Genomic DNA, 18,304 nt, shown 5'->3' with positions numbered 1-18,304 from the left:
CCCTCAGTAACAGCCATAACAGTTTTCTTTTCACCTACTTCCACATACAGTACATTATATATTTTTATATATTTTAGTACACTTAATGAAAGTGATATTTTAATCTTAGTCAAAATGAACACTACAAACTTTTAAACTTAAAACTTTAATTAAGCTGATATCTGACAGCAGCTTTTAATAAAAATAAAGACAAATGAATTAACATGTTTTCATCATCTTTTTTAATATTAAACATAAAAGGTTTTCACAACAGTTTTCAGCTGTGTAATGACACATACAAAAATAAGGCATCAACTCTCACAGTTCTAAAGGCAAAGCCCCAATATTAACATTACAATCTCACACCATACTGTTGCATGAGGTGGCTTCTGCATTAAACTTTTACAAAACCAGAAATGAAGCGAATTGTCAAATATTTTGACGACTTAAACAAGTTTAAAACATGGTTAAAAGAGAGCCGCAACTTTTTCAAGGCCTACACATCTGGATAGCAAACGCCTGTGGCAAAAAAAAAAAAAAAGCACTCAAGAATAATAACCGTGAAATCATTTTATCTAAAAGGTTGGAAGAAGATGGTGTTATGAATGATTAAAATTATTTTGTACACATTCTAAAACAGCTCAATGATTTCAATGGAGTACTGTCCGATGCTCTCCTTCGCCTTCATTTTACGGAGTTCTTGAAGGCTTCCCTCAATTTTCCCAAGCTCAGAAACCAGTCTCACCTGAAGATACAAGAAAGCATTTTTTAAAATAAGATTGCAGTAATAAGCACTATGCTGACACACAAAATAGGTATTATTAAAATTAACATGCAGCTGATTACTGAGCAGATAAAAGGAATAACTGTTTGTTACCTGAGATTTAACAAAGCTGTGGAGGTTCAGCAGCAAGCCTTTAGCTTCTGGAGTCATTACTAGCACCGTAAAATGAGCATCCAACAGCAAACACACCCAATCCATGATCTACAATCAAACAAAGCAACGCACAGTGAGCATTTCTTTTTCTTGTTTTGCTCCAACAGGAAAACCAGATTTTTTGCATTCAATAATTTGTATACAACAATTTTGTGCCAAACTCCAGTAAAGTATTTTTATTATTCAGGCATAAATAATTACAAGCGCAATAAAAATCGTGCGTCTCCAGTGATTGCATTTCTTTTAATCTCTCTTGTAAATGTTTACACTGCGTGTATGTGCCGTGGGAGAACTAACCCACACCCAGGTGAAAATAGGTCTGTCATCCACAGCATCCACAGGAAAATCTGTCAGCATGGTTGATAAAAATGTTTTTTTCTGTCACTTAATTATTTCTTGGCATACAGATAATAGCTGCACTGACACAGCTGCAAGGAACCCTGGCATTATTGTTTTTTATGTGTTGAGTTCTAATAAAATGCAGTCTGAGCTTCATCTAAGTTGCATTTATAAGCAACCTCAATCTGACTAAACCAATAACAGTCAATTTTTTCACATCTTTATTCAACAAATGAAATAATCATCCACACTACAGGTTGGAAAACCTAACTGAACCTCTGTGCTAAAGATTTCTTTAAAAACTATGTAAAGGGTGGTTGGTGGGAATAATACCTTTATCACAACAACTTTTACAGGGCCTTGGGAAGAAGCTTTAGAGAAACATTAGGAGTGAGGCATAAATAATTTCCAAAGATGTGAGTCTAAGTACTAACAATTGCTCTCAGTGACACATTTATAGGAAAATTATTACATTTATTATGATTTTTAATCATTTCCCTTTGAGGTCAGGACTAAAGGCTGGTAAAAACAAAGGTTATTCACAGGCATTTAGAGGCTCCTGGGTTTCTTAAGTAGAGGAGAAAATGCCAAAGACCCTGAACAACTCTACACCATCACCTGTTTCACCCATCAACAGAGGGAATACACAGATTTCATGCAATCCAGTTCATCTTTTTAAACTCAAAGTATCACTATTTAAATTATTCAGACAAGCTGATTTGTCAAAGCTGTTGCACCAATATTTAAGGTGCGCTGACAGATTCACTCATGCAAGAAAATATCTGACCTCTTTCATTTTTAAAAAATTTTTCTATAGTCCACAGATGGAGACAAGTAGATGGAGATAAGGCTGGAGAGACAGCTGTCTTTATAAACACTAAATATAATTGTGGGATTATAGTTGACCGACATATTTAAATCTGCCACCATTAAAATTGCTATTTCTCAACTGCAACACCAAGGCTCAATTCACTTCTATACTTCAACAATTACGGTCCAGTCCATTTATAGAACATGAGTTTGTGGTAGAAATTTTCAACTGCAATGCCCCCTCAAGTCGGAGCAGCCCCACCAACCCCAAATCAAGACGGCAGTGGTGCAAGCAAAAGAAATTGTGAAACAATCTGCACTCCTGCTGTTGTCATTTGCGACCTGCTAAACGAGCCACATACACAGACTGGGCTCCATCCATGTACGTGCTAAAGCTGTGTTTTTAAATGCAAAAACATTGCACTATAGTGCTAGTGATGCATGAAGGGCCCTACCTTGCTAAGCAACTAAACAAATTGTATTTTTTTTCCTTGCGTTTACAACTAGGCTGTTTGAATGCTCTCATATCATGAGTGGCATCACTCCTAGCTTCGACATCCGAGGCAAATGAGCCAGGAGAAATATTCTCCAAATGCTGCGGGTTAGATTGTGATAATGTTTGAGGCTGATCTCATTGCAGGTTTGCTCACATTTCCCACTTAAATCAATAACACAAAAATTCCCCCCCCCCAACTGACTCACAAAAGAGTACTTATTTTTCCCCCCATTCTGCCCATTACTGCTTAAATTTAATTTAATCAACCAATCGTGCTTCTTTTAAAGAATGGATCATACCAAGCAATGGGGTCAACACCTCGTCATTAAGATACAACTTTTAGTCCCTTAAGACAAGACAAAGATGTCTAATCACACAATTAAATGAAGAAATAAAGTTTGGAAAGTTTCACAAATGCCAGCTAGACATTTGTGGGATGGCCTGAAAGGTGCTTTTCATTTAAATCGGCCCTAAAAGTACTGATGAACTGAAATGATTTTGTAGGCAGGAACGATCCAAATTCCCTCCTCGTGCTTGTGCTGTAAAGTGCTCCATGAAACACCTCCTTCCAATGTAGGTTCCACAAATTGCTAAATTCAACAGTTTGGTAAGCAATTTTTAGAGTGCACTGAGTGCTTACATCAAGTGTTCAATAAACTGTAACTTGGAAGACTGCATGTAAAGCAAAGCCATCCTAATTGCTTATTTGGACACAGATACAAACCTGACTCAGACTTGGTGATCTAAATCCCTCCATCTGTGGGAAAGCATCCTGGGAATATTTTAGGTATAAAAATTGCAGGTACTGGAGGAAAAGCTGATTGGAAGAAAAAGAAAATGGCAAATATCAGAGTTGTTTGGGATTAAAGCACTGTCTAGTTTTTTTTTAGAGAAGTGGAATAATTTGATAGCAGTTACTTACCATGACATGTTGAGAGGAAAGATCTTTTAGGTGTGGGAGGAGAAAGGTGTCACTGTACGGTGTCTGCAAGATCTCATTTCTATGCAGCTCCAGTTAAGACCCAATACTTTTAGATTTTCATGCATTTTTACATTTAAATTATTACACAACCACTTTGCAAAACTGCAGCTTAACTAACAACAAAGACTGTCGGATATTTAAGCTGAATGCAAGAAGCTGTGAGGACAACAGAACAGAATGGTGACGATGTCTGAGTGCTGGGAGGATACATTAGAACAGCCTTGTGTAATCCCACTGGACAACTGAGTTGTGAAGGAGCTGAGGCCTTCTTCACGTCTTCAGCTCTGGTCTGATGGTCATTGACGACTGACGAAGTGGGGCTAAAACCATTCTGCAAGCCAGCCTCTGCACGATCTCTCGTGATTAGGTTTTCCATAAACTCGACGCTGTCAGGCTCCAGGCTCACCTTCTCTGCATCAACATCTGGTATACTGCATGAAACAGAACAAAAACAACTTGCATTTATAGAACATAATGCTATGTCAGGCCACGAATCAGATTATTAAAGGGAACCTATAATCCCAATTCCCATCTCTAAGTTTTGATTCTCGTACTCCACTAGGGTAGCTATGCATGATTCACAGTTCATAATAATCATTTATCTTATGATTACCCGCAGCGTTCTGAAATGAGACATTTTAACTCCTTGCCCTTTGAGGCTACTTTCTTCAGACTCATTGCATCTCACAAGCAGGCTTGAATGTCAGGTGGGTGGATTTTCTCTGCTTTTAGTGAGAGGTGTGTGGCTGAGATGGCCATGTTAGAGTCACCTGCATTTGAGATACACTCACCAGCCACTTCCATACATCTAAACAGCCAATCACTTGGCAGCTGCTCACTGTATTTAGGCAAACATACATGGTCAAGAAGACTTGCTAAAGTTCAAATGAAGCAGGTCATCAGGTCAGAATGAGGAAATCATAGCTTTGCTGTTATACACAATGCCGTTTGGATTTTTTTAATGCATTTATTACTTCACTATAAGATGGATTCTAGGGCTGGGCCATATCATAACATTCAGGGTAATACCGGTATAATGTTGGGCAACGATAAGAAAATGAAATATCGCGATAGAATATGGGTAAAACGCGCATGCGCAGTGCCTTTGTTTTCATACGCACTTGGCGGAAAAAGCATGGCGGTGATGGAGAATGAGAAGGACGAAAGCAGATCGTTGAATGAAACAGATGAACCAGAACTGGTTTGTAAAAATGCTGCAACTTCAGTGGTGTGGAACTGGTTTAGCTTTCCTCCGTCAGATACACAACAAAGCACTATTTTTGGTAGCGCATGCTAGCGGGCCGTCGTTATTACCGTGTTTTTTGGAAAATACGGCACACTTCAAATCAATCCTTTGATTTTTCTGAAAATCAACAGTGCCCCTTATAATCCCGTGGGGCTTATGTATCAATTCAGGTTGTGTTTACTGACCTCGAAACGATTTTATGTCGTACACGGCGCTCGAAAATCTGTCAAATGTTTTAGTACGACTTTGCTAAGCTACGAACCTGCACCGCTTGATGGATTGTCGGAGCATTACAGCTATCGTAGGCAGGAGCCTCGCGAGTGATACGTACTGTGCTTCAACATAATATTACAGTGTTGTGTGTGTATAACTTCTTTGTAAGTTTTGTGGATATTATACATGGTTATGCTGAGGATATGTCGGCCAATTTCCACTGGAAATGCCTTTTGGTTAAACTTGTCAGCAAGGAATTTGCATTTGCAGTGTTAATTTTTATATAACTTTAATGCACATTAAAAACAGCTGCTTGTGTAAGTTAAAATACATTGATGGGTTTTTTTTTGCACTAATAAAGTTTTGGAGTTGTAAAGTGTTTTGTCTAGTGTCAATTATATCGTCAGTTATATTGTTGTCGCAAAATTTTCAAATGTATATCGTGATAAATATTTTTGGTCATATCGCCCTGCTCTAATGGATTCTATGGCAAAAAGCTCAAACCATCTCAAATTGGTTTCTTTAACATGACAGTGAGTTTACTGTACTCCAATGGGCTCCACAGTAACCACAGCTCAACCCAACAGAACACCTTTGGCATGTAGAGAGACAGGATGGATGTACAGCCAACAAATCTGCAGCAACTGTGTGATCCTCTTATGCCAATACGGACCAAACTCTCAAAGGGACATTTCCAGGACCTTTTTGAATCTGCGCCACAAAGAATTAAGGCAGTTCTGAAGGCAAAAGGGGATTCCTGGTACTACCTTGGTATAGTTAACAGTGTCTCCAGTGAGTGTATATGTGGCAGAGATAAGGACAAGCATGGAAGTCCACTTTAAAATACTACTGCAACTGTATGCATACCAAAAGTAAGAATACCGTTAGCATGCAAAGGACACTGGCAGATCACTTACTGTCCATAAACTGGAATTTGTACATAAGTTGTTGCACAGTTAAAAACAGCCCGTCTTACCTGATGAATGCCTTCAGGCAGGCACAGGTAACAGCTTCTGGAATGTCAGGGAAGAACTGCAAGCAGAGCTGACACAGGAAGTAATCCTTCTTCTCAAGGGCCAGGAGCACAAGGTCAGGACACACACTGTTGAATGCAATGACGGCACATAGTTATATTCAATTGCTCACTTGTTGAATATTTCTATCTGTATGCAAGAAAACAGTTTGGGGTTTCCTTCATGTTTCCCACATTAGAGTACAAACCTATTTTATGGTACCTTATTAAAAATGTAAACTACATTAAAAGAATATAAAATAAATTCTACACACTAAAAGAGTTTTGAGAGTCAATATTTTTTCCATCTACCTTATCTCACTTGCCATACATACCTGTGGCAAAGGCACCGAGTGTGAACCAGCTGTGCCAGCGTGCTAGAAGAGTAGAAGGCTGGATCGGCAAGACTCCGGGACACGAGGGTTAATGCAAGCTGTCCCACTGAGGGCTGCAGGTCCTGGAACTCTGCCCTGGTCAGGAACCCCTCCACCTCTTTCTGGATCTCTTCCACTGGTGCTGTCTAAGAGGGAAAATAAATATATTTTTTAAATTCAGAATTGTTTGGTATAATTCTGTTGCGCTGAAGCATACAGAACGAAAGCTGTGTCATAAAAATAAGTCACGTTTTTACCTTGATGAGCTCTAATACTTGGTCAGTTGTTAAATTAGTTGTTGACTGGGACTTACGGGTCGTTCTCTGTATGGAAAAACAGAAGAATCAAGTTAAGGATCTACCACACAACACTGGTGTCTCACAGATAAGTTTAATAAATAAATATTACTATAATATTTTTTCAATAGTTAGTAATATTTCTTCTTACTATTTAGAGTACCTTATTCCAGTAATTCCAAATGTTATGCAACATTATTTTTTCTTTTAATGTCATTAGAGATTTAAACAGAACGACAAAGAAACATGTTTCCCATTATCATATTATATAACTCTTTTATATAAAGGTTTTACAAACGGGAACAATGTTAAGGCTTCTGCCATAAGCCGTTCATCTCTGCAAGAGTGTGGACAATGACGAACTCACAGTTCGCAAAAACACTTATCCAACTTACCGTCCTCCTCGTTTCTGCAGATTTTGAGGGCTGAGCTTTTTCACCGTGAAGAATGTTATTCCAAGACGGCACAGAATTCAGGAGTCTTCGACTCTGTGGTTAAAAAACAAACAAAAGAGTACTGAGTGAACACAATTTCTCATGTAAAAATGGGAATCAGAGATATAATTTTGAGTCGAGCGAGAGTATGACATGTTTGATTCAGCTCACCTTCAGTCTTTGTATGTTTTAATTTTCCCAGGGCAGAGGCAAGTGAAGATTTGGGGCACTCGAAGGGTATAATGGAGAGGGTTTTCCCATGTGGAATAAATACCTTGTTGGAATAACTCCAAAGCTGTATGAGAGAGACAATAAAATCAACACAAAGATGATGCAGACATAGTTCAAAACTGTTGCTACATATTTGTGTCTAATACACTGGTTTTAAGATTGTAAACTGCTATAAAGTTGTGAGAAGGGACAGTGAGCCCCCTCACAGTGGAGTGCAGACACAGTGCTCTACCAAAGTCATACAGTCCTCCATCAGCACCCAGCAGCTGGAAGGACAGGGAACCTTGGCCCACAGTTAATAACAATGAAACCTGAGCACGTGTGATTGCTGTCGTGTGAGTATGAAGTAATCCAGTCACTTTTAAAGATTAGGCTTTACTATTGTGAATGATGACTTAGCACTAATGTAAGTCACAATTTCTGAGTAGCATTATTGCTTTAAAATTTATTGCTTCATCCTAGTCAAAAACCAGGACCGTTAAATAAATAAATAAACAAACTTTATATTCTGTTTGGGTCAATGCATTCCTACCTGTCCGTAGATCTTTCCAGCCATCTCTTTTCCAGCCTGAAGCGTCTGAAAGTTGGTATTCCAGATGCAAAGAAAGTCTAAAATAACACAGGCAGAGAGACATTCAGGAACTACAGACACCCAGATCAGATACTTCATTTTTGATCTGACAGATATCTTTTAAGCCAGAAAGCTAGCATGTTAACCAAGAATTCATTTCAGTTCTAATAACTTCAACCTGCAAAACCACTTCAGCTTCAGAACTTTTTTTTTAGCCACTGAATAAAATCCAGACACTAGAAACCACATTTAGGCCAGCTAACCCATTATTTACTATATTTAATTACTTAAAAACAAAGGGCAAAACAACATAGCATCAAGTGATAGCTGTTTACACCGCTATCACTATTATTTGTGATCTTGGCAAAAAGAGAAGAAATAACTAGCTAAGACTAAACAAGCAGAGTTGAGTTTTACGTTTTTTTTAACTGATTAACTAAGACATAAAAGACAAGCAGGTAGGAAAATAACAGCTCTACATTTCATCAGTATGATAATGTGAAACTGTGCTACTAAGAAAAAAAGCCGCTGTTTCCATGCCAACTCCCTACAAGGGCTTACTGAAAGCCTTGATATTATATATAAAAGACTAATTTCAAGAGGATTTGCCATGCACAGTATGGTACTTGTAGAGGAGTTAAAGATCTTTATTTTAGATATTGTAATTTAACAGCATTTACCTTTACCACCTCCAGCAGAGGGATGTGGAACCCCAACAACAGCTACATGGGCTTCATCCAGAGCCATGGCCGACGCTGCCTCCAGCTGGCCATCACCAACAGGAAGACCCAGCAGCAGGCTACGGGGCAGGGGTAAGGCCTGGACCCCCTCTTCAGTCCCGAGGCCCCGCACGGAGAGCACACTCTGGTACACGTGACCATTAGGGTCTAAATGTGAGAGAAATGTTTAAACATTAGCAATACTACATACTGCATACCTCACCAACTGTGTGTTTGTGTAATTTAGCTTCATACATGTAGAGTGCACCACTTATTTACATCAGATTATCAAACTGTGAGCAATTGGAGAAGAGTGCATTCACAACTAACTGAAGTGAGAGAGCAAAGGGGATCTTATTCACAGTAGTGGACCTTCACTACACGTCTTATTTTAAACTGCTAATCCTTCAAAAGTGTCTCAAATCAGCTCAGCAGTACTGTTCAGAGGAGGGGGACTAGGGGGGGCCTTTTGAGTACAAGTTTAAACTTAGTTACTTAAGGGATGTCATTTTTTTTAAAGTCACATTTTTATAATTGTTGATGACCCTGATGAAGGAACACAGCTGCACGTTTTTACACTCCCACCCCCTGTAACTGGCTTGCAGTGCCAGTAATTATCTTTTCCAAATTCCATAGCATATGGCCTCAAGCACCAACATTCAAAATGTTCTGACAGGAAAGTGTGGCTTACAGAGATAAAGGAGGCAGATGTGCTTATCCCTGTAAGTGGCAGAGAAGCTCAGCGGGGAGAGACCAGGTTCTTCTCTCTCAAGCCGGTACCTCTGTACAGAGTTTGGGTTCAGTCTCTGCAGGTAGAGAAAATGCTCTCCTTTCTGCGGGGAGACAGTTACAGTCATGTTGGGCAAAAGCAAGGACATTAGCTGTGTTGCAAAAGCAATGAGCACTTAAAACTAAATCCACTTGAAACTTTTAGCCCATCAAGTATTTTACCTGTTCAGTTGTGATGATGATAAACTGCTGGGTCTCTGCCACTATGATGGTGCTCCACCTGCAGACAAAAAAAAAAAAAAGGGGGGGGGGGGTTAAAAGTTAACATGTTGCACTCAAGTACAGCTCTAGAATAAGGTCAACATAAAGTTTGCCAAATGACATCGACCTGATGGCTTCTTCTTGAGCTAGCACCTCCTCTATGGGCTGCTGTGGAGCAGCAAGCAGAGAGTCCAGCAGTCTCACAGCTCCTCTCTGAAACAAGACCACAGGCTCCCCTCCAACTGTACAGTGAACCTTCCAGACATCTGAAGAAACCTGGAGAAAAAGCACACGGAAAAGGCAGAAGTGTTCACGTCTGTCAACAACACACTAGTTAATTAATTATTTTCAGGTTAATTGCTCTAAATACTACTGAGAATTTTAGGAGCAATGTGCAATTTAACATCATCAGCAGGTCTACAGTGGTTCTTATGTGTTTTGTTGCTCTCTCCAAGTCTTAAGTACAACCAGTCTTGCTGTGGAGACGGTGAGCAGTGGACTCTACAACAATCTGTACTAAAATATTTACACCAGTGGAGAGGAGATACCCTTAGAGCAGGGATTGTGTGTTTTGTTGTAGTCTTCATTTCTGTTTTTGGTGGTAGAAGCGGGGTGGCTGTCTACTGTCTACATCAATGTATATGTTCGGACTTACTGTTGCTTTGAAGGCTTTGTCCAATAGTATATCATCTTCCTTCCAAATTCTTATCACCTTAAAGACACAACATCAAAAACATTACAACATGAAAATTTATTCTAAAAACGCAGATCACTGGAGACATCTTTGAACTGATCTCATATACGAAATACAGATACTGCCTATTGAAAGAGGGATGCACATATATGTTGGCCGATAGACTTTTTTTTTGACTGATACTGGCCCTTCACAAAATAAAATAGTGTTTACCTATTGTGCCGATAGTGACTGATTCTGCTCCCAAGTCGATTTTATAGTAACTAAATGGTTGTTCTTGATAATATCCACCCCTTTTCATCATAGTACACCTAACTGTCAATGGCTGCTTTAGCAGGATAACGCCCCATGTCACAAAGCTGAAATCATCTATAACTGGTTTCTTAAACATTACAGTAAGTTTACTGTACCCAGTGGGCCACACAGTCACCTGATCTCAATCTAATAAAGCACCTTTTGACTGTCATGTTTATACAGACCAAAACCTCTGAGTAATGTTTTCAGCACATTGTCGAAGAATTAAAGTAGTGCTGAAGGCTAAAAGGTCTCCAACTTTGTATTAGTAAGATGTACCTAATAAACTGTCCAGTGAGACACTGCAGCAACCAAAGCAGTCACCAAAGCCTACCTTGTTGTCTGTTACTGCCACATATTCGTTGGTTTGTGAGTTGAAGACTGCCGGGCACGTCAGTTTTTGTCCTTGTTTCACTGTCCAGCTCCCCAGCGGCTTCTGGTCTGACACCTTTCAGGCCATAAAACAAAGGGATAATTAATAAAGAGGTGATGTTTCACATAGTTTCTATTTAGCCATACACACGCAGTGCAGAGTTATGTAAAGACTGTTTGCTACAACCACATCTTTTACCGCTGTGAACGGATCTCAAAAGACTTGATAAAGATCTGATAGACAGTTTGCCTTATTCAGGACACACACAGCAGTAACTTTAGCTATTTTAACTACACTGTAATGCGTTTAGCTTATCCAAACAACGAGGCTTGACACGCTCATTCACGTTGGAGAAAACGAGGATAAGACATGCAGCCTTATCGTCAAGCCGTTTTTATCGCATGCAAAACAACGAGTTAGCCGCTGAAGCTGCCCCCTAGAGAAGTCACATTTTAAAGGTATACACGACTTGTGATGTCTGTAGCTAACTTTAGCAAACATTTGACTGTCATATTCGAATAGCAAGTTTACAAAACCAATGTAAAACATTTACTGCCGAGTTTCACTTAAAACACACTTAATAAGATATAAGACAGCTTTAAATGCATGTTCGGTTTCGTCTAACACTCTGGTTCCAACGCTGCTGGCCAGAAAACCGGAGGATGCTAACACGAGTCGCACTGATCAGCTGGCCCAGGTTAGGGGAGCCTCCTGAAAGCTAATTTTAAACGTTACCTTGTACAGAGTCACTGATCTGGTTGAATCCGTGACCACGACATGATCGCGATCTCTCTCCTCTTCGATCCCTTGAATGCCTGAACTTGACAGATTTTGATCTGGAACAAGCCCACACAACGTGTATCCTTCATACAGCGCTGCCATGCTGGACGAGAAGAACTCGTTGGATCTCGCGAGAATACAGATGAACTGACGCACCGGATCCACGAGACTTCTGTCACTGCGGCGGGATCTTGTTTTGCCCTCCCAAAAAAAAAGAAAAAAAGAAAAACTTAATTTTTTTTTTAGTTTTGAGACATTTGAAAACACTTTTAATATTTTTTACCCAATGATTAATTTTAGATATATAGAACTTATTGGATGAGGCTTTATTTTGAACACGTTACAATGATACAAAAACTAAACATAAGGAAAACAGTAATTCAAGAAGTAGAAAGAAGTCCTCATCCTACTCCTCACCAGTCATCACCTTTTTATGTCATGTCCTATCACGAATTTGTGTGTGTGCTTGTATATAAACACGCGCACACATATTTTGCAACGTTGATAATATTACAATACAATACAATACAACTTTATTTATATTGCACATTTAAAACCGAAGGTACACCAAAGTGATTCAGAACAAGGTTAAAAACATAACAGATATAAGACCATAACAGAGTAAAAATAAGCTAACAAATGAGAAACGCTGGTTAAACAAAAAATGCACATAAAATAAGAAATAAAACATCAGAGCGTAATTTAGAAGATAAAATCACCGAGTATTCAGAAATATAAGGTGGGGGTATTTATACAGTGGTACATCAAGAGAAGATAAATAACATAGGGATAAAATATAGGGAATGTGCACTAACTAACCAAAAACGCTCGGTCAAACAGGTAAGTTTTTAACTGTGATTTAAATAAATGGATGAAATCAGAGGTGCGAATAGCAGCAGGAAGATTGTTCCAGAGGCTAGGGGCTGCAGGGCAAAAGCATGGTCACCTCTGGTCTTTAGCCGGGATCTAAGCTGCACTAAGAGTAATTGTCCTGATTGGGGATATATGGACTAAAGAGTTCAATATTTTATTGCTGTTTTCATCCTGTTTAATCAATTATTATCACATCAAGAAATTTATTTTTATTAAATGTATCAATTTCCACACCATCTATGTGCACTTGTACCTTATACTTTCCGAATAACAAATTTTAGTTTTATGTAGATTTAATGATAATTTGGTCCTACCAAACTACTTTTTTTTTATGTTTCACATGTTTGAAGTGATCAGTTCCAGTGACTCTTTTTCCCTAGAATAAAAAATATTTGTTCCATCTGCAAATAATACTAATTTTAATACTACGGAGCCCCCCAGGGGACATGGGAGAAAAAAAAATTAGGGAGGAAAAAAAAAATTAGGGAGGAAAAAAAAATTAAGACGGACTTTTGCGAGATCTCGCAAAAGTATTGCGAGCGCTCGCAAAAGTTTTAGCCGCATTCTTCGGAGGCCGCCAGCTCGAAGCTGACCGGGAGGTCGAGGCACGATGTGCCGGGAAAGCGGTGTTCCTCCCGGCTGTAGTAGGTCTCTTAGCTTCGAGCTAGTGGGTGTCAGATCTCAAAAACGTCGGAGCACTTTTGCAAATATGTGATGTCTTGTAAACGAGCAGGTATCTGACGTTTACACAACTACATTCACGCCTCAAAATATCTTAAAGTGTATTTGTGACCCAGAAAGAGTAATATTACAACTAAGTAGCTGCCGCCATTGTTGGAGTTTTGCGAGATCTTCGCATACTTTTGTGAGCGCTCGTCTCGCAAAAGTCCGTCTTAATTTTTTTTTCTCCCTAATTTTTTTTTCCTCCCTAATTTTTTTTTCCTCCCTAATTTTTTTTTTCTCCCTAATTTTTTTTTTTTCCTCCCTAATTTTTTTTTTCCTCCCTAATTTTTTTTTCTCCCATGTCCCCTGGGGGGCTCCGTATAATACATCCAAGCATGATGAAGAATATTCCCAGCTTCACAAATTGTGTCCTGTCAGTTAAAGGTTTCACTTCAGAGCACTACAGCTCTTCTAAAGTGAATACTGTTACAGTTTATATTATGACTGATTTTTGTCAGATGCTTGTGTAAGCATTTATTGTAATCTCCTTGATTTAGGCCAGGGGTGTCAAACTCAAATACACAGTGGGCCAAAATTCAAATCTGGAACAAAGTCGCGGGCTAACTTTAATATTTATTGAAAAAAAAAAAAATCTTCCTCCAGATATGAGAATGCATCTTTTCTTATGGACTCGAACACGTTTTGCTGAAAAACTGAATATGGAACAAGCAAAGTTTAATACTAAACAATATATATATTAGCTGTATAATACCAGTAAGCCAGCTCTAATAGTCATTTGGTATGGCTTCGCGGGCCAAATGTAATTAGGCTGCGGGCCAAATTTGGCCCGCGGGCCAGAGTTTGACACCTATGATTTAGGCAGTTATTACCAATGATGTAGAATCAGAGAATGATAAGATATACCTTATGTTAAAAAGTGAGTTATGGCCCTATGATTTATGACAATTGAAGCAATAAAGGAAGTAATAAAATATGTATGACAGTCATATGTGGTTTGTATATGGCTCAGCTGCAGTGGAGGGCTGGAGCAGTGATTTCAGGGTATGTCGGGGAGGCTGACCAGAACAAGCTGTTGACCATATCTAATCATGCCTTCCCTATATGAGTAGGACGCCAGGACCTGAATTAAGAGCTTTGTGTGGTGTGCAGAGTGGAGGGATGCAGCTGGAAAGCTGAGCAGCGATAAATATCATCAGTTGGAACAGCTGCAGGACCAGTCTAAGTGCCAGACAAAGGTGTTTGAAAGTGGCCCGGAGGACCGACCTTTTGCCTATGCCTGGTGGTGGAGGAGCATTTCTTTGCGGGGCTCCCCACAGAGACCGCAGAATGAGTCCACTCTCACTGGCCAGCCAGCCTGGATGCTGGCATAACACTGGCCAAGGAAAGCAGCAGGACATCCACAACCACTAGTCCAAGCTCTGAGGAAGATGCTCCAGGGTAGTGGCCAAAGTTGGCCACTAACCCGCTTGTCTGTGCTCTATTTGTACAGGTCACAGCAGCTACAGACACCCCACCTCACTCACTGTGAGCCGAACAAGCGTCGAGGCAGCCGTGTTGGAGGTGTGGGCAACCCAGGCATGTCTACCAGCAGCCTGCTGTTCAAGATGGAGCAGATGTTTCGTGTTGCTGGCCCTCCAACAACCTCGGTCTGAGAGGGATGTACGGTGTACCAGTAAGGTTCCAAAGGGGTATACGCTAGGCCTTGGTGGACTTGGGCTGTGCCCAGACCATGGCGAATGGCAGACCATCCCGAGCAGTGGTGCTGCACACAATTTCTGCAAAGAGTGTGGGGCAGGCACTGTTTCAGGTCATCTCCCGAGTCAGCATCCCGAAAGAGATACTGACTGGCCAGGGCACATTGTTCATGTTTCATACACTAATAGAACTATACAAATGACTGGGAATTAAATCTGTTTGGACCAGTGTCTACCACCCTCAGACTGATTGACTGGTGGACAGACTCAGTAAGACTTTAAAGTCCATGATTTGTAAGTTAATTCATGACGATGAGTGCAATTGGGTTCGCTGGTTAGACCCTCTGTTGTTTGCAGTGTGGGAGGTGCCCCACACCTCCATGGGATTTTCACCCTTTGAGTAACAAGAAGCCGCAGACGATGTTGGACCTTTAAAGTCTGTATCTTCTGGACACATTGGGAAGGCCATCACAGGGAAATTTGCTCCAGGCCCAGGAACATCAGTAGTGCATGTACAACAGAGGGGCTAGACTCAGGCAATTTTCACTGGGACATAAAATGCCTGTATTACTCACTTCTTCTAGCTCAAAGTTACTGGCCAAGTGTACTAGCCAAGTGGCAAGGGCCCTTAGCGATCACACGGCAAGTGGGGGGTGTAGACTAAGAAGTTGTACGGTCACACAGATATATCACCTCAACCTCCTTAAAGTATGGAGAGAGGCTGAAACCGCTTCTCTGGGAAACAGATGAGTTGGGATCGGAGGTGCCAAATACTCTACATCAGCTTGAAGTTGACAGGAAGTGAGCAAAAATAAAGCACCATGGATAAGGAGTGCCTGGCGATCTGGTGGTTGGTCAACTCCCTCCGTTATTACCTCCTGGGACGTTCATTCACCCTCTGCTCGGACCACGCCCCACTACAGTGGTTCCACCGCATGAAGGATGCCCATATCACCTGGTGGTATCTGGCTTTGCAGCCGGAGCAGAGTGTGGGAGAAGAGTGTCAGAGTGTCAGAGTGTCACGAGTGGGTGCTCAACCAAAGTGGAGAAAGAGACTGTCAGTAGTGTGTCTCTACAATAAAAAAGAAAATAAGAACGGACAGCGTGTACACTTGTGGTCCTTTTTCACACTGTGACAGGCTTATAGATTCATTCACCATCATCATTCCAGCCACTGTAGCCTTTTGAGTCTGATAATCCAGATCATTTTCAACTTTCTTCTTGTCTGTCCTGAATTTAGATTCATTTCATGTAGCCGTTTGATTTGTTCAGGAGAGATCAAATACATTTTGTGCATTTTTATTGTTATTATGATAATACATGTATGGAAACAGATTGTTATTTACTAATTGCACATATTGCCACCATGATAGGTAACACCGTAGTAAGAAGTAGTAGCATGACTCCATCTCACTTATTAGCCATTAGTCTGTTTTCCTTGTATCGTCTTTTTTTTTTTTATACTGGCAATCTGTAATAAGGATATTACCTTTTAAAAGGTTGATGCAGAGCTTGCCTACAGCTTGCATAAAATCTGGTGAGCATTCTTCTAATATAGCTGTGCGATTTCTCTGTGAGCTAGAGGTCAGTGTTTTCAGCAAAGCAAAGTGTCTTCTCAATCTTACAGACATATTTTTAAAATCATTTTTTCCTTGATAAGAAAACACAAAGCTGTTTCTTAGGCAGTATCCCTGATCTCAGCCTGAGGTGCTCTGGACAGCTGGGTGTGAGGTCTATCAACAAATAACCGTGAGGTTAATTATTGATAGAATTATTGATATTGGTTTAAAACTCTCAAATAAAAAATGTTAGTGTCCAGGAAATATTTGAGGAGCTATTATATTAATATGTTATTTATCACATGGGCTTTTGAATAACAGCATGTAAGTGTTGTTATGCTTGATTAATGACCATTGATCAAAGGCCATGAGTACCATTCACAGAGAGTTGGGGAATGGCTGCAATCTCAGCATTGTAAGATGGTGAAAGATGTACCACTAGGCCCCCTCCTCGATTCAAAGATGGTCTTTTACTTTTCACATAAATGCCCTGACTGATGAGACCGGGGAAGCAAAACTAAACATAATGCAACCAACAAACTAGAAATAAACTGAAATGCACTACAGGACGCTAAATTATAAAGTACTGACTTTATAGTTTGGCTTTAAGTGATCTCTTAAATAACCAGAAAGAATAATGAGTCTACAACCAGCTCAAAACGCTGGGTCAGAGATGCAGGACCATGACAAAAGGCTGTCCCTGTGATCTAAAATAAAAATCACAGAGGCATGAAAAATAAAAATCTTTGGCAAAGTAGGAAAATTTCCACTTTACTGTATCATAAGCACAGCAGGACACCGGCGTCTATTTTGATGAGCTCCGAATCTTCCTTGGTCAACGCAGAAGCTTGACATCTAGAGCGCCAGTGTGACGTCCTGAACTCCCCCACTGTCTGAGGGATACTAAACACCAAACCCTTTATCAGAAGGCCGTAAAAACATCTGTGTTTCTAATTGGTCGGGTAAAAGCCATCCCCCGGTTTCTGGCTGGTACCACTTTGAAACTGCTTTATTTGTGCTTCAGGGAGGAGCTTCAGGTTGTGGCTCGAACCCTGAGTAATGGTTATTGTCATTAGGTGAAATTCTGGCTGATGAGACCTGGGTTGGGCCACCTCTTTTTTAAATTGCTTTATTTGTGGTTCACTTCGGTGCTCGAAATGTCAGTCTAAGGTCTTGTCATTTGGCCCAGACTGGCTGCTGTGTGAAGATTCACCTGTCTCTTCAGAGTCTGCTCCTGGACAGTCGACTCACATGGAGCTGTAGAATGTGTAAGTCTCACTTGGATTGCGATTTTCCTTTTTCGGATTAAATAAACACATAAAATGAGTTACAGACTTTCAACGGGTTTGCAGCCTCCAGCTGCCCCCATCACCATCACCCTCTGTTGTCACAAAAGCAACCGTTTAATGACAACAACCTGTTTACTATCATTTAACATATTTTCTCACACACAAACACACACAGCCAACAGCTGTCTAAAAAGTGAAGACATCATTATGAATGAATGAATCATATTCTCAAACATAATATTCATAATGCTGTTCCATATGTTCATCATCATATTTTCATCATGTTGTTGTCAATTATACCCAGGTATGATATATAATAATTGTATGACATGTCATTAACATTATAACTGTCATAAATCTTTATTACTTCCTTTATAACTTCCCTTGTCATAAATTATAGGGCCATAGCTCACATAATGTATACATTATTACTCT

General features: G+C 40.0%; 1 protein-coding gene across 1 annotated transcript; it reads right to left on the bottom strand.

The window, feature by feature from the left end:
* Positions 1–198: 198 nt before the first annotated feature.
* nol11 (nucleolar protein 11) lies at positions 199–11,923 on the bottom strand. The gene is made up of 18 exons (XM_040034294.1): positions 11,726–11,923; positions 10,952–11,065; positions 10,285–10,341; positions 9,757–9,905; positions 9,591–9,648; positions 9,331–9,472; positions 8,601–8,807; positions 7,882–7,958; positions 7,286–7,413; positions 7,080–7,170; positions 6,646–6,711; positions 6,350–6,534; positions 5,979–6,104; positions 3,753–3,974; positions 3,484–3,562; positions 3,286–3,378; positions 857–964; positions 199–724 (listed from the first exon to the last, which is right to left on the bottom strand). Exons 1-18 carry the CDS (start codon positions 11,870–11,872, stop codon positions 611–613), a joined length of 2,163 nt encoding a protein of 720 aa, XP_039890228.1. The 5' UTR covers positions 11,873–11,923; the 3' UTR covers positions 199–610.
* Between the last annotated feature and the right edge of the window lie 6,381 nt (positions 11,924–18,304).

Source organism: Simochromis diagramma, unplaced genomic scaffold (assembly GCF_900408965.1).
Source record: "Simochromis diagramma unplaced genomic scaffold, fSimDia1.1 OVJJ01000747.1, whole genome shotgun sequence".
Classification (NCBI taxonomy): Eukaryota; Metazoa; Chordata; class Actinopteri; order Cichliformes; family Cichlidae; genus Simochromis; species Simochromis diagramma.
The sequence above is the reverse complement of the archived record's forward strand: the minus strand, read 5'-3'. Positions and strand labels throughout refer to the sequence as shown.

What these genes read in the sequence shown, in the direction of transcription:
- nol11 (XM_040034294.1), bottom strand. Translation starts at nt 11,872, where the DNA reads ATGGCAGCGCTGTATGAAGGATACACGTTGTGTGGGCTTGTTCCAGAT. An exon ending in CTCTGCTGGAGGTGGTAAAG is followed by an intron (nt 7,959 to 8,600) that starts GTAAATGCTGTT and finishes GTGTTATTTTAG; the next exon opens with ACTTTCTTTGCATCTGGAAT. An exon ending in CTGCAGAAACGAGGAGGACG is followed by an intron (nt 6,712 to 7,079) that starts GTAAGTTGGATA and finishes TTTTCCATACAG; the next exon opens with AGAACGACCCGTAAGTCCCA.